At 40.2% G+C, this 25,925-nt stretch overlaps 1 protein-coding gene across 2 annotated transcripts in view; it reads right to left on the bottom strand.

Annotated features, from left to right (window-relative positions):
• dpp10 (dipeptidyl-peptidase 10 (non-functional)) overlaps positions 1-25,925 on the bottom strand; it is a 251,290-nt gene that overhangs the window by 105,127 nt on the left and 120,238 nt on the right. For both annotated transcript variants that reach the window (XM_085434453.1, XM_085434454.1), the window contains exons 2-3: positions 11,976-12,090; positions 7,658-7,753 (exon numbers count right to left, since the gene is read on the bottom strand). In XM_085434453.1, coding sequence (XP_085290579.1) covers positions 7,658-7,753; positions 11,976-12,090 — 211 coding nt within the window. The remainder of the gene's footprint in view (positions 1-7,657; positions 7,754-11,975; positions 12,091-25,925) is intronic.

Below are 25,925 nucleotides of genomic sequence, written 5' to 3'. Positions count from 1 at the left end.
AGGTTTAAGTTTCTTAAAATGATATCTATGCTGCTATGATGGGTGTGTAAATATCGAAGGACACGTCTCAACGAGGAAACAGGTTCCTAGTATCAACCATAACATAAATCCCACCACAACTATGAGTTTATCCTGGGTAGGTTAACAGAGGTGCCCTGGACAGATGACCAATAATTGAATTTAAATTTAAGTTAAAATTTGATTTAATTGTCTTTTAAAGCGTGGTTCACAGCTACAGGTGTCTCTAGGGGTTTTATATTCTAAGGTTAATCATCTCACAATATCAGAGCGAGGACCCCAATGATGTACTGAAAAGACCTCCAGCAGAACTAAGCTCAGTGAGCAGTTGCCATCTGCTGTGACCAGTTGGCAGGTGGAGGTTTCCCAACAGCCTGAGCCTAAAGCAGCATAAGTAAGGGATGGTTCGGGGGTTCAATCGATCGAGCTCTACTATAAGCTTTCTCTAAAGGAAAGTTGACTTGGCTAATGCATATAGTTTAGGATGTTTGTGGACTGTGAAAGAAAACTAACAGAAAGGTAGAAAAGTCTTTTTGAGTGGGGAGAGGCTTTAAAATGTAACAGCCTGTCACAGCCACAGAGGTAGCACGCTGAGACCAAAAGAACTGTGGTCGGTCAGCTCTGCCTGTGTTTTGCTGCCAGTATAGAGGATTGAGACTGACAGCAAAATAAGTCAAACTGAAGCTCGGTATTCCTCTCACATCCAAAAACTGCATATTTTTTTCCACTGCAGACTCACATCAAAGCCGTTGAAGGTTCATTAATATGATCACTGCAAAAACTACTTTGTATGAAGTAGATGAGAAGACGTTATGAATTGTAAATAAAAATTACAACTACGTCTACAGCAGGATTACTGTACGCCCCATGTGTCAGCTCATTAGTAGAAGTTGTTGGGGCTGAATGCAAAAAGTCTGACAGGAAGCAGAGATACCTTTGTGTGTGTGATTTGCAGTGTTGGTCAAGTTACTTGAAAAAAGTAATCAGTAACTAATTACTGATTACCTCCCCCAAAAAGTAATCCCGTTACTTTACTGATTACTTATTTTCAAAAGTAATTAATTACTTAGTTACTTAGTTACTTTTTAAAAACACGATTTACAACCTGAAGAGGTGATAAAGCGATAGATCTTTCAGCCCAATTCTACTTTTTCTGCATAATCCATCATATAAAATGTAATCAAATGGAAAAGTCTCTTTTTAACTTGTTTTATTAGTTTTAATCTTTTAACTTTATGCATCAAGCAAAAATTTAATTATATGCAACATTCTCTGACTGGAAGAAATTAGTTTAACATTTAAACCTATTTTCTGCACATTCCACCACATAAAATAAAATATTTTGTGTGTTTACACTCAGTCTTTCAAATAGATGCAAGTAAAACACAGCAGAAAATAAATAAAGTCAAAGACTCAGCGGTCCTGTTGCTCTATTTTCACCTGTAAAGCAGGAGTTGGGTAAGCGGAGGTTTACCCTCGTGCAGGTGTGCTGCGGTCAGTGGAAGGATATGGCAGCTCTGTGAGTTTCCCATTACGTCGTAGCTACTCGGTGCTTCCTTGGAAGTTTAGGGTTTTTTTCGCTGTAAAAAGAAGTTTTCTTCCCACGCACAGCGGACACTAATGTTTTTGTCACTTTTTATGGAATCAAACTCAAAGTAAGGTCAGTACTTCCACACTTTAAACGCTGCACGCTCATACTCTCTCCTGCACTCGATATGTGATCCACTGTTGATCTGCACACAGCTGTTGTCACCAACGGCGCACTCGCTTACGTCACTGTCGTGAGACATTCTCGCAAAAGATTCACGGTTTTAGTAACGCAGTAACGCAGCGTTCCTACGGGAAAGTAACGGTAATCTAATTACCGTTTTTGCAATAGTAATCCCTTACTCTACTCGTTACTTGAAAAAAGTAATCGGATTACAGTAACGCGTTACAAATAACGCGTTACTGCCCATCTCTGGTGATTTGTGTCAAAAAACGCAGCTTTATCTTCTCTCAGTATTCTTCCCCAACACTGCATTGTTTTTAAAAGGCTTTTAAATTGCTTCTATACAACAATAGTTGGCAACTTTTTTCTGGCATGCCCTACTTCAGAAGCCAAAAAAAATTCACTCCCATCATTTTTATCTTTCATTTTTGTCATTAACAATAAAAAAGCAGAATTTTAAATGAAATAAAGATGAGTGCAACAGTGTCAGCCATCCTTTGTTTGCTTTTCCCCCACAAAAGTGATATTTTTTACCTAGTTTAATTGCATAACACGACAATTTGAGAACCACTGATTCTAAAGAATGGTTAAGCTTTTAATACTGTGAGCATTTTGGTTTAAGGATAAGGGAGCACGAAGCTCTTCATCCCAGAAGCTTCAAAGATTCACAGTGAGATGGTGACTAGAGTCCATAGAAGCAGATGATGACTTCAAGCGACCAAGGGCGAAACAATTACAGATGCTGTAATGTGGACAGAGTACAAAATAACCTTTCTCACCTTCATGGTGAGCGAATGAAGTGACTAATCAGAGCAGAAGCAGTTGACATATGACTTGTTACTAAACATATTAGAGGTTTGCCTAAGTAACCAGAGAATGGAGTATATGACCAGCACTCAACTTAAAAGCAATGCAAAATGATTGAATCGCTTCTTGTACGCATGCACCAACAATTTCCCTGGGACAGGGTTTCCTGAAGATATTTACTGTCACAGGGGTTACAGAATTGATGTTAGACTCATATAAATGTTAAATATATTCTCATGATGATGTCGAGTATGAGCCGCGATCTTGTACGAATAAAGCTAAAGACATGCTGAATAAAAACTGGGACTTTCCATTAGTTGAACCCAGCATCAATAATAAGGCCAGAGCAGGAAATCATTTATTCATCATCAAGGATGCACACTCGACCTAAGATGTCAGGTGACGCTCCTTCAGCACACGTCACCTGTTTTTATTGCATTTGCAACTCCAAGTGTTATTGTCTATTTAGTGTAGCTACCAGCATTTCACATATTAATAACATACAGTCGCAGATAAAAGTAAAACAATAAAAACATACTGCTGCGAGGCTTCTCCTGGAAAGGCAACAGCTTAGCTTGATAATAACACAGGTATACACAGTTTTACTGTTACTATTAACTTCTAGTATGGACTATATTTGCAACTGAGACGGTATGATCCCACATAATACACAAATAAAAATCTTTCACACTGATGCACTTCAGCACCCAGTTTCATTTTCACATAATAACAAATTTCTTGGAGCCATCCAGTAAAATCCTGCACCCAAACAGTCCAGAGGGGATTTATTAATCTGTCAGCCACAAGCCTGCCTGTAAGGTAATAAAATAAAAAGTGCGAATTTGACTGCAGTGAATGAACAGAGCTGACAGGTGATGCAGCTCACTAGTAAACAGGTGAAGTCAAGTGGTAATTTGTTTTGAGGTGAACAGTATTGACAGTTAATGGCTCAATAATGGATTTACAGGGATTACCACAGAGCTGGACATTTACTGAGGTGAACATCGGATTTCGTGGGCAGGCTGGGTGGTAAATGCACAGCTGCATACTGCAAGCACAGTGTGCAAATTTTCAAATGTAAAAAGATGCTGATAGACTTAGATGTATAAAGTGCAATCTATATGTCTAAGTAGCGGGACAAACAAAGAGAGTATATATAATTATATCAAAGGCACATTTCTAATTCGGAGGATTTTCTGACACTCATTTAAAAATCCAAATCCCTCAAAATAAATGCTGATTTGTTTTGGGGGTTTTTTCCACCTGAACTTTGTGTGAGTAAACTAATTTGGTTGAACACATTGTTCAGCAATTGTTTCCTCAAGCTCTGGCTTCTCTTTTCCTCATGATGCCAAGTGAAATGTTTTCCTACTGAGTATTGTGGGGGACTTTCTGCACTAGTAATGTTTTTGTTTGTGACTCATCCTCAAGGAAGGTACATGTTGCTCAATCAGTCTGCTTTCAGAGTTCATGAATATGACTATGGGAGTGTTTTTTGCAGTATTACATAAACAGTGTTTTGCAAATGTTTACTCTCTTCTACTAAGAGTAATGAACCGAGTCATTGTGTATATGGAAATCTGCTGATGCTAGTAGAAATAAATTCATATATTTAGGTGGGACACACAAACATATTGATAGTGAAGACCTTAATGTTAGCTAAAAAGGATGTGCCATTTCTAACGCCAGTTCATATCAGGAAAAGAAAAACTAGTTCTGGGTCCTACTGAGTCTTATACATCATTCCTGGTGAAGAACTACCTTCAGAAGACCAAAGTGTGTTACTGACTGGCCTGCACAAAGCCCAAATTGAATCCCTTTGAAAATGTGCAAGATAGATATCTATCTATATATATATATATATATATATATATATATATATATATATATATATATACACACACACACACACACACACACACACACACACACATATATCATTATCAATGATTGATTTACAGATGTTTCAAAGTCTTCAAAGATCATCATCATCAACAATGTGAGGCAATTGAGGCAATAATATCCTGAGAAAACCTTGCTTCACTGCCAGAGAGGTGGAGGTGTACCTGATGAATCACAGCGCTCTTAGCAGCAAATTTAATCTGTAATGATGCACTCCATTTCACATATCATCAAGTTGTAATGTCGGACTGTAGCAACCCATCCATCCATAACCTCATGTCACCACTTGTTAGCTGAAGTATGAATTAAGGGGCCCGTACACTCACATATTTAACTCGTATTGCCAATTTCACAGTCGTTGTTTTGCTTATTTGGTTCGGACCAACAGAAAAGGCTAACACATACTTTATACATTACTCACTCAAACTTCTTACAAACAACCTAAGCAACACGGACCTCATATATTTTGAAGCAGGCATTTTGCCTCCATTTCTTTTACCTTAATGTTTCACTGGCTCCAAAAAAAACCAAACGTGCTCTTCATGATTATGCTGGGCTGACATTTTACCAAATATTGACCACTTTTTCTGACATTGTGTAATGACCATGGAAGCTAGAGCTGGGAAAATGAACCTTTCTTTTGCAACAGTTGGTCTATTTGCATAGTGCCACTGATTAAATCAGTTCTCTTCCTGTGGAGCTCTGAAACCAGCTGGTCATGCCGACGGATCCAGACATGTTAACATATGTGTCAATTATGTTTTATGTGCCTTGACACAAGAAGTGTAAGCATAAATAAGAATTTTATTAACAAAAAATTATTTTTGGTAACACATAGTCACATTGGAGCTTCATTGGATCAGTAGCATGCTTCATTTTTGTGTAATACTAAATAGTGAATCATTCAAATGCAAGTTTTATTGTGTGGCTGAGTGAAAAAAATATTTCATGTTCTGACTCCAGCCCAATAAAATAAAACATCTGGTTCACTGACATATATAAAGAATGTTTAAAAATACATATTTCATATTTGCTTAATCTTACTAGTTAATAGCACATCAGAGATCTTATTTTCTTTCTCCACAGAATCCTCAGATTGTAAGCTAGTTCAGATATCATACCAAACACACTGTATGTCTTTGGAATTACACCATATGATGTGTTCAAAAGGAGTGAATCTGTGTCTATGACATGGAAAGAATAAGGGATGTGATGTAGCGGGCGCTGTGAGCCAAATGGAAACTGTGGTCAGATTTGTAAAAAACAAAGTTATCCATACTGGCAACTTCAATGCACAGCAATCACCATAACAAACCTGCTACTAATGTGTGCCAGTGGTGGCAGTTCATATTAAACATGTTAAGATTTTTAAATAATGACAGTAAGGCCTCTCAATTAAACTTTTATGCTTTCGGACATATTTTATTTCCCTCAGTTTGTAGGATGTCATTGGATGAAACATTCCTAATGTGGTCACCTCAGGCACAGAAGGCCTACCCACCTACTGTGGAAATATTCGATTTGGGATATTCAGCCAATCAGAAAAAAGTTGAAGAGGCTCAAACAGCCTGTTTCAGAACTCAAGAATGGATGAACTAAATTTCGACCTTTGAAACTGAAGCAATGCTAATAAAGTCAAAGAATGAAAATATGGAGTTGGAAATGATCATAACAGGCTCTCTGTGATAAAGAAATGAAGTTTGAAGACTAAAAACACAGAAATAATGTCAAATGTTTCTTTGTCGCCCAGGATTTTACAAAGCAAACAGTGAAAATTGCAGTGCGCCAGTGAACTACATGAAAAGGAGCCTGAATAGAAACACACAGCATCATAAACACCATTTTTTTTTTTTACATTTATTGTGTAATTTGCTGAATACTAGATTCTAGATTTTAATGGTAATGTAGATGCAATCCAAAACATTACTCATAATGCTCATTTAGTAATGAAGTACATTAAAAATGATCTTTAAAAGCATGTTGTCTGTAATCGGTAGTAAAAAATGGTTTAAAAGTAACTGTCCAAACACTGGATGCACCTATTTATCTCTAATACAGACAGAGACTGAAGACTTTTCAGGCAAACCCACTAAAGCTTTTGGGTTAGGGAGAAAAAAAAATCTCATTTTTGCTCCAAATCCTAGTGATCAATCTTTCCTCTCGCCCGTCTGTCTGTTATCTTCTCCCATTTGTCTGGGGTCTATTTTGCCCCATCCATCCATAAACCACCCTATAAAGCTGACTTTTCTGACTGCCTCATCTCACAACACTGGTGCTTTCTCTGTCTAGCCCGAGGTCAGCTCAGGGAATGAGATGGCGTTGCAAAGATAGTGGAAAAATGTCACCCAGGAATGAAATATTGATGGACAGAAAGGCCTTGCCTTTTTCCCTTGCCCTCAGGCGCAGACTGAGTCAATGGGCAGCGAAGAGGAAAGCCAAAACAAACACACTAATCCGCAGGAAGGAAAGGAGACTGGCGGAGAGCAATGCGGGAACGCCGCAATCCTGTCCATCCTTTCCCTCGGAGGTATCGTTATCTTCTCCCTCCCTCTAAGCAAACCATAATCAGATTCACTTGCACTTCAGTTGATGTGGTTTATTTCCAGCCAAGGGCTTCCAGGCTTAACATATGATCCCCTTCTGGCAAATAACAAATCAATACAATGTAAATAAGGAGAGGGAAAATAAATCCCTACATCTAAATTTGCATAACGAGATGCAAGGTTAGGCTGAGGTGAAACATGCCAGCCTTGTTTAGAAGTGAACTGTCTGCCGGCTGTTAAAGGGAGCCTCAATTACAAAGCAGGAGAGACGACAGAGAGATGTCATCCCTATGCTGCTAAACAAAAGCACTGCTGTTGTTTCTTCATACAGAGTACACTTAGAACTCAACCAGATGTCATTAATGTCAAGTAGGAGTGTGTATTGTATAAATATATGTACAGCAGCATGAAGCAGTAGACTGCACCAGGCCTGAGTCATTATATAGTTCAACTAATGACTCGCTTATGCTGTTTTTGTCATTTCATGGAACAGGCAGGCAGTAACGCTTTGTAGCAGCTTTATCTGTGCTTTTAAAAAAAGCTGCTTCCTCTGTCTCGTTAGAATTACAAACGAGGCTGGTAAACAGTGCCTTTTATCCGTTGCGGAACTTCCCTGCATCCGTAGCTAAAAACTTCTGAACAGTCAAAACAGGTACAGTCAATATGGATTACTCACCATTGATCCACTGGGCCTCCGGGTCATGGACTTTGAACTCGGGTTTGAACAAATCCTCCACAGTCATTTTAGTGTCACTTCCAGCTTGGTTGTCAGCTGAAAAACAAAAAAGCATAAATTTAATTTGTTTGTTTCTGGTAAAAATAAAAATAAATGCACATGTTACAAATTCTATCCGCTTATTAAACACAAATCATCCTTCATGCATCCAATTTCAAATCAAACTCCAGCATTAGTTGCTTCACCATCAGCATCCATGTGGAAAAGAAAATACACCCTCTCGTAGTTTGACGGTTTAACATATTGGGATGTGAAAAAACAAAAATCATCCAGTTTTTTGCAGATCTTTCATTACAACATGACAAACACCCCACAATTCAGTAGCTTATAGGACCACCTTTAGCAATAATAATGTGGCATCATTGTTTAGGAACTAAAATGCTGCTTCAGTTAGTTGCGGTTTTGTGGGATTTGTTAATTCACCGCTATCTTAAGGTACCACCACTGTGTGGTCCACGGGTAGCACACTGTTGTAGCGAGTGATGAGGATTTAAACTGAAAACAAACTGTTTATTCTGTTTAAATAAAACTGGAACAAGGAGCAAAACAGGAAGTCTAAACTAAGAAACACAAGGAAACCACAAAACCTGAGAGACACAGAGAAGAACAGGTGCTCTGATAACAAACAAAGGGAGATGGACACAGTATATACGTGTGAGGATGATTAGGAGAAGTGGAGACACCTGGGAATACAGCTGGAGCAAACTTGACATAATGAGATAGGGGAAGCAAAACTGAACATAATGCAGGGACAAGGGACCATCAAAATAAGACAGGAAACACACTGAGGCACAACTAAGACACACGACTTGACACTACAAACAATAGCACAGACTGCAGACAGACCCGAGAGAGCTAGAGAGAGAGTCTCTCTAGCTTTAACCCTCAAAAAGCAAACTAAACTAGGAAACAAAACCCAGAGTTCAAGAGAGCAGTAAATAAACAATTTTCATAAGTCCAGAACACACAAACACTGGATCATGACAATCACAGTATTTCGATCGGTTTGAGGTGTGGACTTCTGACCACTTTCTAACTGAGGCCTGTAGAGTTTGAGATGGAGCTCTCACCTTGGGGTAAATTTGGTCCAATCTTGGAAAGGTTGTGAAATTGTGTTAACACACATCTCCAGACCATTGAATTACAAAAAAACATATAGTTTTATAGAGGTGCTCACACTAACTGATTAGCGACACCTGGATGCTACTTCCTTTGTCCAATGACTGTAGGAAGAAAATAGAACTGGATGGATTTTTACACTTGCCTGACGAGCAAATACAGTATGTTGAGTGTCCTGTTAATCCAGATGTACATACTGGTATTTACACATGAACACACAAAGAAATCCATGTGTGTGAAAAAGATACACATTGTCACAATGGCATTTCATTCGTTCATTAACATGATCATCACTGGGCTAGAAAATCTTTAAGCTGTTCCAGCGCTGACCCTGGAAATGTTTCATTTTTAATTATGAAATGTTAAGCCTTTAGCAGAAAGAGACCATGCCAATTGTAAGCTTCTCCTGAATAGAACAGCTGCTGATTGTGAGCAGAATAAGAGGGCCAAGTCATTTTGAATGTCAGCCATATTGGCTTCCCTTGATAACTCCACACAGCATGTTTGTTTATGGAGGCAATGAAAGTCTAACCAACCGTGGAATACACTGGGGAGAGAGTGGCTGCATGGCCAGCGGATTGTGATGATTTTACATCTGAGAAAATGATATTTTTGAAGCACATATACAGTGTACAGTGTGTGAAAATGGGAGAAGAGCTTGATAAGCTATTTAGGTTCAACAATTATGTGAAATTGTTACCTGTTTTGTAGTACCGCTAGAAATTAGAGATCCCAAAACAGTTTGTAAAATACTCGCTAGAGAATATGGATGACACACAAAGAATATGTTTTACGCTGCCTCAGTTTTTTCCATTAAGCATTCGTCATCCATTTGTTTTCTATGTCTTTTCTAGGTTTTGGGTTGGGTAACAGCAGTCTAAGCAAGGACACTCCCGCCACACACAAACACACAATGTCCAGTGTCAAGCAGTGTCCATTTGCGTTTCCATTCAGATAGCGAGCAGAGGGGTGTTTTTACACACCTCAAATGTGTAGTGGTGTTCTATGAAGCTTAATTGATGGAAAAGTAAGATACGTTCAGGCTTAAACCAAAGTTTTCACTGTCACAAAGTTGGCAAAGGTATCACAACAGTGGTTATCAGCTTTCTGTGTTAATCCAGGTTTTGCTTCAGTCTCCATGCACGCTCGCATACTGCAAAAAGGGTCATTTCATGCATGCTGTGTGGCTCACACACTGATAATGCCTCTCACCTTCTCCAGTCAGAGGCATTTTCAGTTGCTGAGGATGATAAATAATGATTAAAAATCTATAAAGAAAATTGTTAATTATCTGTATAGATTTATTGCCCAGGATGGTAAAATGAACATTTTAGTTCGAATTAATTAATTTATTGTTCACCTAACCATTAAATATAATAATACTACTAATAATAACAAAGGACACTTGGAAATTACTTTAGTTTGTGGCAGATCAAAGTGAAAATGAATTTATTAATTGATCAGGTATTCTTGCTGTGTGTTCTGTGTTTTAGTACCTCACCAACAAATTAGAAGTACAACAACATTTGGGAATTTTCATCACTAAATTAGTACATGCACATTGTTATGACAGTTTGTGCTTCATTCAGTGGTTTTAAGGCGGTATGGCTTAATATGTTGCACATAAAACATATAAAAAACCCACCAGAGAATCTGTAGTGTACCTCAAAAATGCTGTAAATAAAAGAATCATTTAAAATGAAAAATAAAAATGTTAAAACTGAAAATCAGAACATAACCTGCTCCTGACTAGCTTATGTGTTCAGCATAAGTTACCATGGTTATTTAGCCAGGTAAAAAGAGTGCCACTATACAGAGTTTAGGGTGGAAACAGCTCAGTAAGCCATTTCCCATGCCCCATCGTACACCCCTCTGGATCTGGACAGTAGCTGGTAGTGTTCAGAGTTTTGATTTGCTATGACTCATTTTTCTGATGACTATATGTTTTTGGACCAGTACAGAGGGAATATGTTACACAAGGCTATTCAAGAATATGTTACTTATACCACCAAATGAAGCCAGGTAGTCACAGCAGTGCAAATTCTATGGCAGGTTTTACATTTTACATTGGTGGTACAGATAAAGCATAAATATCTTGTCAGGTTCATTTGCTGGTTGTATTTTCCCCATTTATTACACAGAAAAGAAATTTGAGTTAGTAAGTGAAAAATAATAATTTCACTTTTATTTGGCCATAAACTGAATGGATCCCCTCATGCACTTCATTATGGGACAGGTTTAGGTCTAAATGCACTCCCTGGTCATCATGTAAGGAATGTAGCTTTCATGTGCAGCTTTCATGTTAGAATAACAGCAGTTTTGGAAGTGTGTTAAGTGGTGAAATGTACTGTACATAGTAATTTGTAAATTTAGATACAATTTACTATGCATATTTTTTTTCCCTCCGTGACCTGATCCCTTTGACTGAAGTCAGACGGACTCAATCAGATTACTTTGTGCAGCAGAAGAGTCAAATGGTGCATCAAATGACCCATCTTATGGGAGCGTACAAACAGCCTGAAGCAGAAACCCTCGATTAATAGATCAAGCTGATAACCACCAGTGTGATACCTATTATCTCTGGCCAGCTATGTCGAACTTGCTTTGTAGTACAACCCTGTGGGGGCCATAAGGCAAAAACGATGAGTTCATATTTCAGTTTCATCTTAGCCATTTTATACATGAAAATATTTACTTATGTGGCTTTAAGTTGGCCTACAGATAGATATTAAGGAAACGACCACCAGAAAAGGTGAACTATTCATCCACTGCCTTTTAAATCAAACGAAAGAATTTTAAACAGATTTCGACACCTTAAATCTGCATTAATTGATTTTTTTTGCCTCTTAGGAACAGCAGCAGAAGCTAACAGTAAACACTGTAAAACAATGAACAAAAGTGATACATAAATAACGTTTACTGTGAAGGTTAGGTAAACATGTGAGATGGGTATTACAATACGCGAGTCGGAAATGGCTGTATAATTTTTACTCAGTTGATTAAATCTTAATAAGCATAAATTATGCGGTTATGATTAAATTGTAGACTGTGCTGAAGACATTTTGTCAGTGCAAGTAGATGCAGAAAAACAAAACTCCCCCTAAAACATCAGTTCATCACAATCAAGTCTGAGTGTTACCTGGTGTGAGGAGGATGACAGACATAGTGATGAGGGAACAGACCACCAGTATGACCAGCAGAGCGATAGCAATCCCCTTCCAGTTCCTCTGAGGAGGACTCACTCCACCCAGGTCCTGCAGAGAGACACACAGAAAAAAGGTGGAGGTCAGAGGGGAGATATCGAAGGCGATGACTGAATGACTGAAAGTGAATATACCAATAAGAAGAATAACACCAGACAGCAAATATGACACAAATAGCTTTATTTTTAATAAAAACAAAAGTCCTTCCTGATCATCACATATTGTACACTCTGTGCACTCTGGTTTCACTTACAGTACCTATTAACATAGGTCACATTAGGGCTTTGTGCTTCCAATCCAATCCCCTACACAGTGGAGGATTTGCAATGGAGGGCTTTAAATGAGCCACACTGTAAAACTGAAAAATGAAACTCTGATATGGTGAAAAGCTGAAGAGTATTTGCATGGTTTAATTACCACTTGGCCAACCTTACCTTTGAGTTACAGCTTCTGACCTATGAAAAAAAAATTCCGCAAGTGTCAGGGGTCATTTTTTCTGAATCAGACAGAAATGTTGCTCCATCTTTTACAGATACTGAAAACAGCAGGGCTTGGTTTCAGAAATCTGACTGATTGTCGAGTGTGGGTGTGTGTGTTTGTGCGTTTCTGTGTGATATTATATACAGAGAAATAGCTATCCAGGAGAGTTTGTGAAGCTTTTGCCTGCAACTCCATCTCTGAATCCTGGTGTTAGAAAGTCTTAAACTGGGTCTTCCACCACATCTGCTGCCTCTGATAACGTGAATTAAGCCCCCTCCTATAAATTTCTTCCTTCCGCAGATCCTCCTGGCCTCAATTACCCACAAAACCCTGCAGCTGAAATGCAGCGATTACTGCTCACCAACTCACCACTGCACTCTGATTGGCTGGAGGGAAAGTGGTCTAAAATGATTGCCAAAAAAAAAAAAAAGAGAAGCTGCAACTGTCTCAGATTTAGTCTGAAATCCATTTTCTAAGCACTTGACATGACATGGTTAAAAGTGCTGTAACTCACTTAATCTGAGTCATGACTCTCATATATTGACTGATGAGTCAATTATGACTGAAGCACCTCCAGGTTTTTATTCGTAGAACACAAGGTACCACAGAGTTTTCAACAACAACCCAAATCTAGTCGAATTTTGGCAGATTTACACTTAATTTTTCCTACGCTGAGTATCAAGTGAACACGGACTTCCTAAACACTGAAGCAGTTCACTGTAACCATTACATACATGTGCTGTTACATTATTCACAGCCCCCTCTGGACTCATAAGACTCATCTAATATCAGGACTTGGGCTGTTGCTCATTTCATTAGTACCACAAAAGGCTGACATGTCCTTGAAGACTGACAGTAACTCCAAATTGCCCTTGTGCCACAGTGCGTGAGATTCTTTCACCCTCTCTTTTGCACGTTTTCCCTATCTAATTTTCTCCCCCAATTTCTTATTTAGCTACTCTTGGATCATCATTTTCAATTTATTAACTTCATTACAAGCGATGATAGAACCACTAAGAGAATTCGGACCTGCTGAGTCTCTCCATTACCATTACTGTGGAAACAGTGGAAGGGCCCGATAAATGTTTAGCCTACCAGGGGGAATAAGACAGCAACTGGGCTTTATCACAGTCGTTACACCCTCATCAGAAATAATACATTTCTCAATAAATCTCTGCTGATTGGAGGGCAGGCTGGGGCCTCTCTTCTCTGTTTTATTAAAATCCAACCAATAACCAGTGCAGTCATTATTTTATGGCTTTAATAATTACACTACACCACAAATTGCATTTTTGCTCTCTCGTATTAAACATGATAAAATATAAATGGTTTTAAGTTTCATCTTTCTTTATATGCCACATTTATCCCACATCCAACACAACACAAAAATCATTGCAACGTATACACCTGGGGGATGATTACTGCACTTCAAAGTACCTTTGAGAGCCAAAAGGTGTGTCCACGTTACCAAATTTGTATCGTTACTTGTATTTTTTAAAATACAATATCAGGAGAAAGTCTGTATTTAGCACAGAACAAAAACATAATAAAAAAAATATAAATTTAGAGTTTAAAGTAGCTAGGAACTTATGTACGCACTCAGGGTTAGATTCAATTTGTCACCTTTTTATAGGGACTGTATGGGACTTCTTTGGGAAGGTAAGGGTTTCTAGTTTTGGAAAATGTGAATATTTGTAACATGGCTAGAATAAAACCCAGCTGTAACCCACAGTCCAAAGAGACTCATGTCAGGTTAATTGGTGATTCTAATCTGGTTGTTGGGGAAGATCTAGGATAGAAAAAGCTCTGAAAGTGGCTTTTTCTATCTTAGTGATATTCAGATGTCTGTCAAGTGAGAAAAAAGAAATTAATTCATAGGTATCCAAGTTTATGCTTCTTTTGGTGATTGTACAAATAAATACATTTGTCAAGTATACAGCAATACTTTAGAGGGTACTACCTGAGCGACAACCTAATTAAAGGTAAAATGAGGTATTTCATATACTCCAGTGACATTACTCTAACTAGTTTACCTCGAGGCATATTCTTCTCGTCTCCTGCCTATTTTTTTTCATCTTTGACTTTCTGCCAGGACATCGTTCGTTTTCAGAATGTGTTCATTTATTTCACATAAAAAGTGTGTATCTGTGCAACAGAGGGACACGCGGGCTTATAAATAGCCTCCTGAAAGGCTGGGCTGTATTAAGAAGAAAGCCCTCTTTTTTCTTTTTTTTTCCTGAAAGTAAAGGGACAAGGACAAAGACCCAAGAAAGTATCTCCTTTTCTCCTCTAACAGTCTTTCGCATATTTACATCATACCAGGATTTGTGTCAGGCAGTTATGGTACGGGCCACATGATTTTCCATATTTAAAGTGTGATTTCCAAGATGCCTGCTGTGAGCCTTAAATAGAGTCTCATATTCACAGCGATTGTATCATTGCATATTGTAAAAGTAACAAAAGTATGAAAAGTGTTAGCTACTGACTGAGAATAAGTCAAAGTAAGATGCTGAGCTCTCACTGTGTTCTCTATCTAAATTATTCTGATATTTTACTTTAGGTTTTGCTCATTTACTTGGAACTGGAAATAACAGAAATGGAATTGGACATAGGAGGCAAAGTCATGATTGTTGCTTTGAATTCTTTGTGAATATATTTGAATTTGGGCTCCTTTTAAAAATTTGTTATTATTACAAATGTTTTATATTTTATTTTATTTATTTATAATGACCTCTCTGAATTTTTGATTTTACTTTTTGTTTTTTTCTAGTAATGAGCTTCAGTTCTGCATCCTGTTTTGTTTTGTTTTTTTAGCTCATGTCTGTTTGTTTTAGTTCCTTCATTATATGTGTGTATGTGTGGTTGCTTTCACCTGTTTCCCTATTTAGCCCTCGGTGTATAAGAAGTCCTGTCTTCCGCTCAGTCTTTACAGTGCCTGTCATTGCTGGCTTCTCTGTGTGCTAACGTCTTTGATTTTTGCAGGTACAATGGCAATTGTTTTTGCACACATGTTAAAGTCTTGAGATAAAATAAGATGGTTGAGAATAATCTCAGTTTCTAATCAATGAACACAATTATTATATTAAATCATTTATCAATTAACAAGAATTAACTACCCTCTTGTTTTAGAGCTATTAAACCATTATAAGGATGTCAGCATCTTTTACACTATAACAAATCAGAAAGGATCATGTGAGGAACACTCAGGAAAATGATGCAGGTATCAGCAGGCAACAGTTCACATCACACGAATCTCTCTCTGTTGGGATGTTTTGATCTCTGTGTTATTGATCATAACCAGCAGTTACACTGAGGCTCTCCTGTTGATTGTGGGAAGATACAGTTGAGCTAAAGTGGATAAAATAGGCAAATCTATTAATGAATACAAATTATATAAGCCAGCCATGGGGGGAAGCACAAGCCAGTATATTTCTATTGTCGGTCACAAGCCCAGATAAAATCTTTGCCGAATCAAACACCAAGAATGAGATTTCCATAACAGATCAGTTGGGGCCCGGGTTAACAACAACCACCTCCAGTGCTGCTGACCGACAGGGTGCCGGTGGTTCGCCGAAGACAAAAGAAGGGGAGAGGGGGAGGCGTGTTTGGAGGCTGCGAGAGCGAATTAATGTCAGGAGTGTGGAGGTGGGAATATTGGCTTTAAATGTAGAGCTACGATTGTTAAAAGGAGACAGCTGACTGATATGATGGAGAGAATGAAGTTAGACATACTGTGTGTGCAGGAGACCAGGTGGAAATGAAACAAGGCCAGGAGCAACGGAGGTGTGTTCAAGCTGTTATACTATGGTGTGGATGTGGTTTAGGAAGAGAAATAAAGGAAGAATATATCAACAGTGTTGTGGAGGTGAAGAGGGTGTCAGACAAGATCGTGGGTTCAAAGCTGGAAATTGAAGGGGTGGTGTTAAATGTTGTCATCGGTAGGCCCTATATATGTTCCATGTCAGTTAGATGAAAAAAGAGGAATTCCAGATAAGCTGGGCGAAGAGTCTCCTCTCTAGGGAGAGAGTGGTGGTATGAGCAGATTTCAGTGGACATGTAAGTGAAGGAAACAGAAGTGATGAGGAGGTGATAGGTAGGCATGGTGTTAGAGAGAAATTCAGCAGGTTTCATGGTAGTGGATTTTGTGAAAAGGATGGAAATGCTTGTGGTTAACACATATTTCAGAAAGAGGGAGGAACACAGGGTGAGGAGGGTGTACACAGGTGGACTACATCTTTTGCAGAAGGTTCAGTCTGAAAGAAATAGACTGCAAGTTGGTGTCAGGGGAGAATGTAGCTAGGCAGCATTGGATCGTAGTCTGTAAGATGACTGAACATCAAGTGGAGTGAGCGAGTGACGACAGAAGCAGGGATGAAATGGTGGAAGTTGAGGAGTGAAAAATGTTGCACAGAGTTCAGAGGAGCTGAGACAGGGTGGCGGGGAAGCGTTACCAGATGAACATGAGAGTACAGCTGAAGTGATTGGAAAAATTGCCAAGAAGGTATTCAGTGTATCCTCTGGAGAGAGGAAAGAAGACAATGAGACTTGGAGGTGGGATGATGAAGTGCAGGAAAGTATTCAGTGAGCGAAGTCAGCAAAGAAAAAGTGGGATAGTCATGGAGATGACTGAAAGCAGACAGGAGTACTGAGAGGCCAGGCATACAACAAAGAAAGAGGTGGCAGTGAGCTGTATGTGAAACTGAACACTAGAGAAGAAAAGGACTTGTATCGATTGGCTAGGCAGAGAGTTTGAGCTGGAAAGGATGTGCAGCAGGTTAGAGTGATTAGATAGATATATACTAAGAAAAACTTTGAGGAGATGATAAATGAAGAAAAGGGGAGAGAAAGAAGGACAGACTGAGGAAAGTTGGTGATTCATGAAGTGCAGTGGATTAGTAAAGAAAAAGTGAAGGCAGCTATGAAGGTGTACTCTGGAAAGAAGAGGATTGAACGTTAGTAGAAGTGAGGCAGAATAGATGTGTGTGAATAATAGAGCGAACAGTGAAGCTGCACGGAGTAGAAAAAGTGAAGGTCGATGATTTCACTGTACCTGGACTCAACCATCCAAAGCAACAGACAATCTATAAGAGAGGTGAAAAAGAGGGTGCAAGCAGGGTGGAGTGGGTGGAGATGACTGTCAAGGGTGATTTGTGACAGAAGGATAGAGGAAGAGTGGAAGAAAAAAATGATAAGATAGTAGTGAGACCTGCTATGTTGTATGTTTTGGGGATGGTGACACTGACAAAAAGACAGGCGGTAGAGCTGAAGATGAAGATTTCTATTGGAAGTGACGTGGATGAGATTAGACATGAATACATCAGAGGGACAGCTCAGCCCAAGCGGTAAAATGTGTACAGTGGGTTTAGTGAGAAGGCTTTAACTTTGTCTTTCAGCTTTGTCATCTGCAGTTCAGCTTCCATGAAGAATCCAATTCTTTATAGAATTCTGAGCAAATCTTCAACAGTTATGAAAATAAGTTGGTTTATTAGATTAGCAGCAGGTGATATTTATTCAATACATAACGATGTACAAATTGAAAATTTCCATGACAACTGCTGAAGTGGTCTGTGTAGTAGTTATGATTACTTATACTGTGCGTGTAAAATATATATCTCACAACTCATACAATGGGACGACAAAATTCATGAATGGATGTTCGAATCTGTTCTCACAGAACAAAAACACACCCCGCATGCCCGCATGCCTGCACACGCATAAATTCATACCTTTTATTTGACTTCCTCGACTTGTTATTTATTTATTTATTGAACAAGAACAATGATCTGAATCCTCTTTTAATTAAACTGACTCGACTGTAATTCTAGCTGCCTCTCTTTGGAACAAACACCATCACACTCAATAAATACAGTCAATTATTCATCAGGTCGAGTAGACCACGAAAAATAATCTGTCACATGGGATGTTAGGGAAGCATTGGAGGCATAGCTGAGATAACGCTGCTGCTGATGTTATTCCATGCATGAATTCCAGCAGGACCTGAGGGGTCCAACTGCTGGAAACACTGCAGCGTTCAGGGTGAGTGCAGACTGATAAAAAGTAACTCAGCACTGGGTTATCTTCTAGTTATGTTTTCCTGCAGCTTCTCTTATGGGGGACATAGCATCTGCTCTGAGATTATGTTGACTTTTATTCCTTAGTGTGGATAGCAGAGGTGGGACCAAGTCATTGTTTTGCAAGTCTCAAGTAAGTCTCAAGTCTTTATCCTCAAGTCTCAAGTCAAGTCTCAAGTAATGTCAGGCAAGTCAGAGTCGAGTCTCAAGTCACTGGTGTAAAAGTCCGAGTCAAGTCACAAGTCTGAAACTTTGAATTTCAAGTCCTTTCGAGTCTTTAAAAAAAAAAAACGAAAAAATAATGTTGCAGTTATGCTAAATGTAAATATTAGACCATGTAATTTTTTAATCTGTGTTTTTCTCAACACATGACAAAATAGTGAACTTAGAAAATATACACAAATTGTGAAATTGCACCTCTTTAAAATGCAGCTCAATTAAACCTAGCTCCAAGAATAATTTTCACGACAGTTCTGAGATAAGCTGCATGTTATTCTTGGATGCGGTTGTAGGACCGGCTTTAAAATCGCATGACAAAAATATCATACATATTAAAAAAAACTGAATCACCAACGTAGCCTGGAAAACATTTGCTAGTTAGATGAAGTCAGCTATCTCATCTTAGCATATTTATATGCATATTTATAATCATACGGTTCTTGGAGTGAGTGCATACACTCATGAAGTTTAGTAACTTCCGGTCACTGCAACAAGCCCAGGTACAGTTTACCGACGGATGGGTGCAGGACCTTGAAATGCACCGTGTAGAACGAAAGACCATCGTACGTATCATAAGTTTACCAGTCTCACAAATCGTCGTCATAAATACACATTCGTTAACCGTTTATTAATAGGACCTTTGAGCTCAACGGTAATTAATTAGTAGTGGAAATAATTTCTGGTACCCATCACAGAAATGTAGCAGTGACAATAATACTGTATGCTGTAATCGTACTGGGCAATTAGTGATACAAAACAACTGTTTTATCCTGTGAATAAAAGTATATGTTTTTGTCAATGTACCATAATAACAGAAGCGAAACGCAATATTGTGTCAGGACAATTCACTATTTATGCACAATAAACAAAGGAGCATAGCGCGACAATTTCTGTTCAGCGCCAGACTTGCTTGTAACCTATATCACCAATTATGTTATGAAAATGACGTATTAAGTACTAAAAGACACTGACCTTCGTGTAAATGCTTGGAGCAGACTAACCTGTGAGCTGGAGTGTTCTGGGACGTTATATTTGATCTTTGAATGGCTGCAATCCAGACCATCCGTCGCGTCTTTGTTACTTCGGAAACATGGCTTGAACAATTTCTCTTCAACGACGTAATCCGATAACAACCGATCTCTTTACCCGTCGGCTTCCCGTGGCTGTCATGCGACCGGCTATTGCAGTTAATGATACAACAGCTTCTTGACATTTTTGTGTTTCTTTTTATCGCTGTGTGACTGATTTCAATTGAAAGCCTGCGTGCGCTAGTACCGCTTGCCACGAGTTCCCAGAATCCTTTGCGGTTCTACCCGTGAATGACGTCACATTTTCAATCTCTATATAATATGCATGTTAAATTTTATATTTGGGGTAAAATATCAAGTCTTTTCAAGTAAACCGGTTCAAGTCCAATTCAAGTCCCAAGTCATTGGTGTAAAAGTCCAAGTCAAGTCACAAGTCTTACAACATTTTTTCAAGTCAAGTCTAAAGTCATAAAATTAATGACTCGAGTCTGACTCGAGTCCAAGTCATGTGACTCGAGTCCACACCTCTGGTGGATAGCACTGCACAAAAATATGAAAAAAGAAAAGATGCTGACACCATCAGAATTATTTTCTCTCGCTTCACAAAGCTCTGTGAGTGTTGCCTCCCATGATTAGTAAATTGGTCTCCGTGTGCAACATCAGTGGAGTGCTTCATCACAATCTCTGTACTGCACTGATTTTATTCCACACTGTTTTCAAGGCCGTGTGTGCGTTAAAGCACCAAAGCAGGTGATCACACACCACCCTAACACCTCTCCCTCTGCAGTCCTGCCTTAGCTGTGCACTAACAGAGGATTTTCTATAATCACATCACCTGTCTTTGTAATTGCATGAGGAGCCTTAACTTACTGTATAAATAACAGTGGATTGTTATGACAGAAGCAGGAGAGCACAACAGAGAAGCAGCAGTGAGTCTGCATTTGGTTTTGTGCTGTTAACATTGTTACAATGACACTTTTTATGATAAGATCCTTGTGGAAGCAGTTCTTGGCACTCAGCAGCCATCTTGGTAACCTCTCCAGGCAGTTTGTTTGGGCTAAGGCCACGCCTTAAGTAAGAGTGGAGAAAGCTACCAACTGGAAAAAACTGCACGTGAAGAATCAGTCAGCAGTCAAACCTGATTACAAATGGTAAATGGCCTGCATTTGTGTAGCGCTTTAATCAAAGCGCTTCACACTACATTCAGTCATTCACCCATTCATTCACACACTGGCAATGGCAAGCTACATTGTAGCCACAGCTGCCCTGGGGCGCACTGACAGAGGCGAGGCTGCCGGACACTGGCGCCACCAGGCCCTCTGACCACCACCAGGAGGCAAACATGGGGTTAGTATCTTGCCCAAGGATATTTGGCACACAGCCAGGAGGCAGCCTGGGATCGAACCACCGACCTTTTGATTAGTGGCTCTGCCACCTGAGCTATAGCCACCCCACAGCTAACACCTTACAACAGCTAAGGTGTTTGGTGGTTTGCACCAAAATTAGGTTTAAAAGTGTTTATTCAGTTCTGACATTACACCAGCACAGGACAAACAAATCCTACCACAGCGACTGAAGGAAATGCCATCTAATTCCTGCTGTTGATACAGGAGTTAGATGATGAAGAAAATTGAATATCTAACAATGATATGTAGATAGCAGTTAAACAACTCCTTGGTGGCAGAGCCCCTGGTGTTGATGAGGTCCGCCCCGAGTTCCTGAAGGCTCTGGACGTTGTAGGGCTGTCCTGGTTGACACGCCTCTGCAATGTTGCGTGGAGATCAGGGGCAGTACCTGTGGACTGGCAGACCGGGGTGGTGGTCCCCATCTTTAAGAAAGGGGACCGGAGGGTGTGTTCCAACTACAGGGGGATCACACTCCTCAGCCTCCCTGGGAAAGTCTATGCCAGGGTGCTGGAAAGGAGAGTTCGTCCGTTAGTCGAACCTCGGATACAGGAAGAACAATGCGGTTTTCGTCCTGGTCGCGGAACACTGGACCAGCTCTTTATCCTCTCCAGGATACTTGAGGGTGCATGGGAGTTTGCCCAACCAGTCTACATGTGTTTTGTGGACTCGGAGAAGGCATTCGACCGTGTCCCTCGGGGTGTCCTGTGGGAGGTGTTGCGGGAATATGGGGTGTCTGGCCCATTGCTACGGGCCATTCGATCCCTATACAACCGTTGCAAGAGCTTGGTTCGCATTGCCGGCAATAAGTCGGACTCGTTCCCGGTGGGTGATGGGCTTCGCCAGGGCTGCCCTTTGTCTCCGGTTCTGTTCATAATTTTTATGGACAGGATTTCTAGGCGCAGCCAAGTGGCGGAGGGCTTTCGCTTTGGTGGCCTCAGAATCTCATCTCTGATTTTTGCAGATGATGTGGTTCTGTTGGCTTCATCGGGTGAGAGCCTCCAGCTCGCACTGGAACGGTTCGCAGCCGAGTGTGAAGCAGCGGGAATGAGGATCAGCACCTCCAAATCTGAGGCCATGGTTCTCAGCCGGAAAAGGGTGGAGTGCCCACTCCGGGTCGGGGATGAGTTCCTGCCCCAAGTGGAGGAGTTCAAGTATCTCGGGGTCTTGTTCGCGAGTGATGGGAGAAGGGAGCCGGAGATCGACAGACGGATTGGGGCTGCAGCTGCAGTAATGCGGACGCTGCACCGGTCCGTCGTGGTGAAGAGGGAGCTGAGTGTAAAAGCGAAGCTCTCAATTTACCGGTCGATCTACGTCCCTACCCTCACCTATGGCCACGAGCTGTGGGTAGTGACCGAAAGAACGAGATCGCGGATACAAGCGGCAGAAATGAGCTTCCTCCGAAGGGTGGATGGCCTCTCCCTTAGAGATAGGGTGAGAAGTTCGGCCATCCGGGAGGGGCTCAGAGTAGAGCAGCTGCTGCTCCACATCGAAAGGAGCCAGCTGAGGTGGTTCGGGCATCTGACAAGGATGCCCCCTGGGCGCCTCCTGGGTGAGGTGTTCCAGGCATGTCCCACCGGGAGGAGGCCCCGGGGCAGACCCAGGACACGCTGGAGAGATTATATCTCTCGGCTGGCCTGGGAACGCCTTGGTATTCCCCCGGATAAGCTGGAGGAGGTGGCTGGGGAGAGGGAGGTCTGGGCCTCTTTGCTTAGGCTGCTGCCCCCGCGACCCGGCCCCAGACAAAGCGGATGAGGATGGATGGATGGATGGATGGATATGTAGATATTGTACTGTATATGTAGAAGCCAATGAACTGCTAGTGATGCTGGGCCCAAACCCAGATAAATGTGGAGAGTTGTGTCATTAAAGGCAAAATCTTCCCTGTTAACCCAAATCCCGACTTATCTGATATGGAAACCGCAGTCTTTGTGATTTGGCAAACGCTTTTGGTGCTGCTGGCCAGCAGGGTCCTGATGGAAACTGTGCTAGTCTTGGTTGAAAGCAAAGGAGGAGGACACACAAAGGGCACGCAGAAGATTTGTGTGACAGAGGAGAATTCACGAGATAGGCTGAGATGAAGGCAGATGATCTGCTATGGCGAACCATAGGAGCAGTCGAAAAAAGGGGAAATGCCCACATTGAATGTCAGCAACAACTCAGCTGAATATATCAGGGCAGCACTGAAAGTGGATAATATGTTTCCTGGTGAGACTGAGGGACAGGACAGTTACTATCCTTGCCACTATCATATTGATTTTCATGTAGGAGTCTTTGAGATCCTTCTCCCTGCCTTCATCTCCAACTATACTGAGATGGGCAGGTTTCCCACTTCATATGGGGCTACAGACAGACTTTTTTCAACTATGTTCTCTGTCCTATAATATGAGAGAACTCCACACCACTTACTTACTTCTCACTTAGCTCATTGTATTTGCTTAGTATGTTTGTTCTTCATTTGCCAAATGCCAAACCTGTGACTTGCATAGTCATGTGTTTTAAGTTAAATATATCCACAATTTTAGACTCCCTATCCGCATTACCAACACCGACGTCCAATAGAAGAATACTCCCTGCCCCATATTTTGTTTGTTAGGGTCTTATGACCCAGGTATAAAGCTTGTTTAGAAGCAGTCAAGACGTCCACAAGGAAAAAAAACTTAAATAAGAGTGATAGTGTAACCCTGCTGTTGCTCCCAGCCTTCCTTCCTCTGAGTTGGAGATAAAAAATATCAATGTGTAATACAAAAACATGAACAAACACCACAGGTTATCACTGTGTTTTAGCAGTCCTGCATTTATATGTTCAGTATTCTTCCAGCTGTTGCAGAGTGCGCCCTTTGTAGTTGGCTTTGCTGCGCTCGAAAGCCTCAAGACATCTCAGTAATACACCAGAATTCAAGCTTTCAAGGTATGCAAATAGAAGCTATGTCCCAACACCTGCTCAGTTAATGCAAACATTGTAGTTTTGAGCCTGATGATGAGACAATACGTAATATTAGAATGCTAATGCCTCCTCTGAGACATTTGATTAAGACCCCTGCCAGCTTCATCAAACTCCTGCTAATAAGCTAATTTTTACAGGCTTTACTGCGCACAGATGTGTGTCTGCACATGCGGTTCTGTCAGAGGAGTCAGGCTATTTATAGAGCTGTGAGCTTACTCTCGCCTGGACTCTGACCTTGGCGATAGTGTGACAAATGACAAGCAGCATTTCAGCAGAGGCTGAGCCATTTTAACAATAACAGCAGGTCGGTGCGAGAGAAAAAAAATAACGTCATCTGAACAGGTTTATTTTTGTTTGCCCATGAAATACCATTTCTCACTGCCTCGTGAATCACTGACAGCTACCGCCAAAGCCATGCTGGGGTCCCGAGGCTTAACATCTCAAATTGATCCAACGGGCAACAGGAAACGGCTAGCTTATACATGTTGTCATCTTATTGTATTCAGCATTATTAGCCCTGCCCTCAAGGACGCTGCCATTGGCCTTTGGTCCGTGCAAGATAATTCTCAATTAGTCACCATCCCCACTATATTGGTTTCACGTATACAGGGTTGATGACTCGCACAGCCAAGTGCTGAGTTTACAGAAGCAGAATAGAGTCAAATTAGTTCCTGGCGAAGCAAGAAAAGTGCTAAAAAGAATGTTGTTTGTATCCTCATGATTCATATATAATATTCAGCAAACATTTTCTGTACTAGTGATGACGTTTCAAAAGAACCATGAACAGTTTCCACATTATAGTGCACTACTGGTAAAAGGAAAAAAGAACAGAACTAAACCACACTGTGGAAGGACAGTTTTTGTAAAGAAATCTTTTGTGAAAGTCATTTTTGTTTATCACCTCGTATTTCAAGAACCACTCTCACAGTTTTCACCAGTTTGATTATTTTCCTTCCAACAAGGCTGCGTGGATAGGTGAAATAGAAGTCTTAACAATTAATAAAGCCTTTGTGAAGCTGTTTCTGTAGCTACGTATAAAATCTATTCATTTAAAATGCTCAGTTGTAGTATGGCATCAATAGAATCGAGTGTCTGCTTAAATTCAAAAAGCCAGAATGTCAGTCAATGAATATAAACATAAAACTCCCAATGCATTCATTAATATATGCTGCTTTTTAATAGAAAAACAATGTTACATTCCACACACTAATGAGCTTTAGAGCTTTAATGTATATGATCTTTTGTTAACTTTACACTATGTATTCTCCCAACTGATTTAATTCACTGTGACTTGTACATAACTGTTCCAAACACATTAAAAAACAAAAACACGCAAACATACACAAGGCTTGCAATTAGCAAAAAATGCCTTTAATTTCAGTTGTGAAACCAAATACTACTGAATGCAATGTTGAATGGTCTTTTCTGTTCTTCTTCGCGTCACTGCAGTAAACTGACATTAAATTAAAGAAACTACAGTCTTGTGCATCTTCCTCAGTGGCCTGCATGTAACAGTCTCTGGCACATTAAAAACGAATGCAAATAGATGACTCTGCGTATGAAACAAACACAGCCAAGTCATCAGTTACAGCAGTGTAGCTCCAAACTGACTTGGCCTTCATAAGATAAGATAAGATAAGATAACCTTTATTAGTCCCACACGTGGGAAATTTGTTAAGTTCAATTAAAGAATTAAACAGCTCCAGCAAAGTGAAATCATTAATGATGAAGTGGAAGA

Source organism: Copadichromis virginalis, linkage group LG16, assembly GCF_057382275.1.
Source record: "Copadichromis virginalis isolate Kocher_CV1m ecotype Utaka linkage group LG16, C_Virginalis_male_GT1.1, whole genome shotgun sequence".
Taxonomy (NCBI): Eukaryota; Metazoa; Chordata; class Actinopteri; order Cichliformes; family Cichlidae; genus Copadichromis; species Copadichromis virginalis.
The sequence above is the reverse complement of the archived record's forward strand: the minus strand, read 5'-3'. Positions and strand labels throughout refer to the sequence as shown.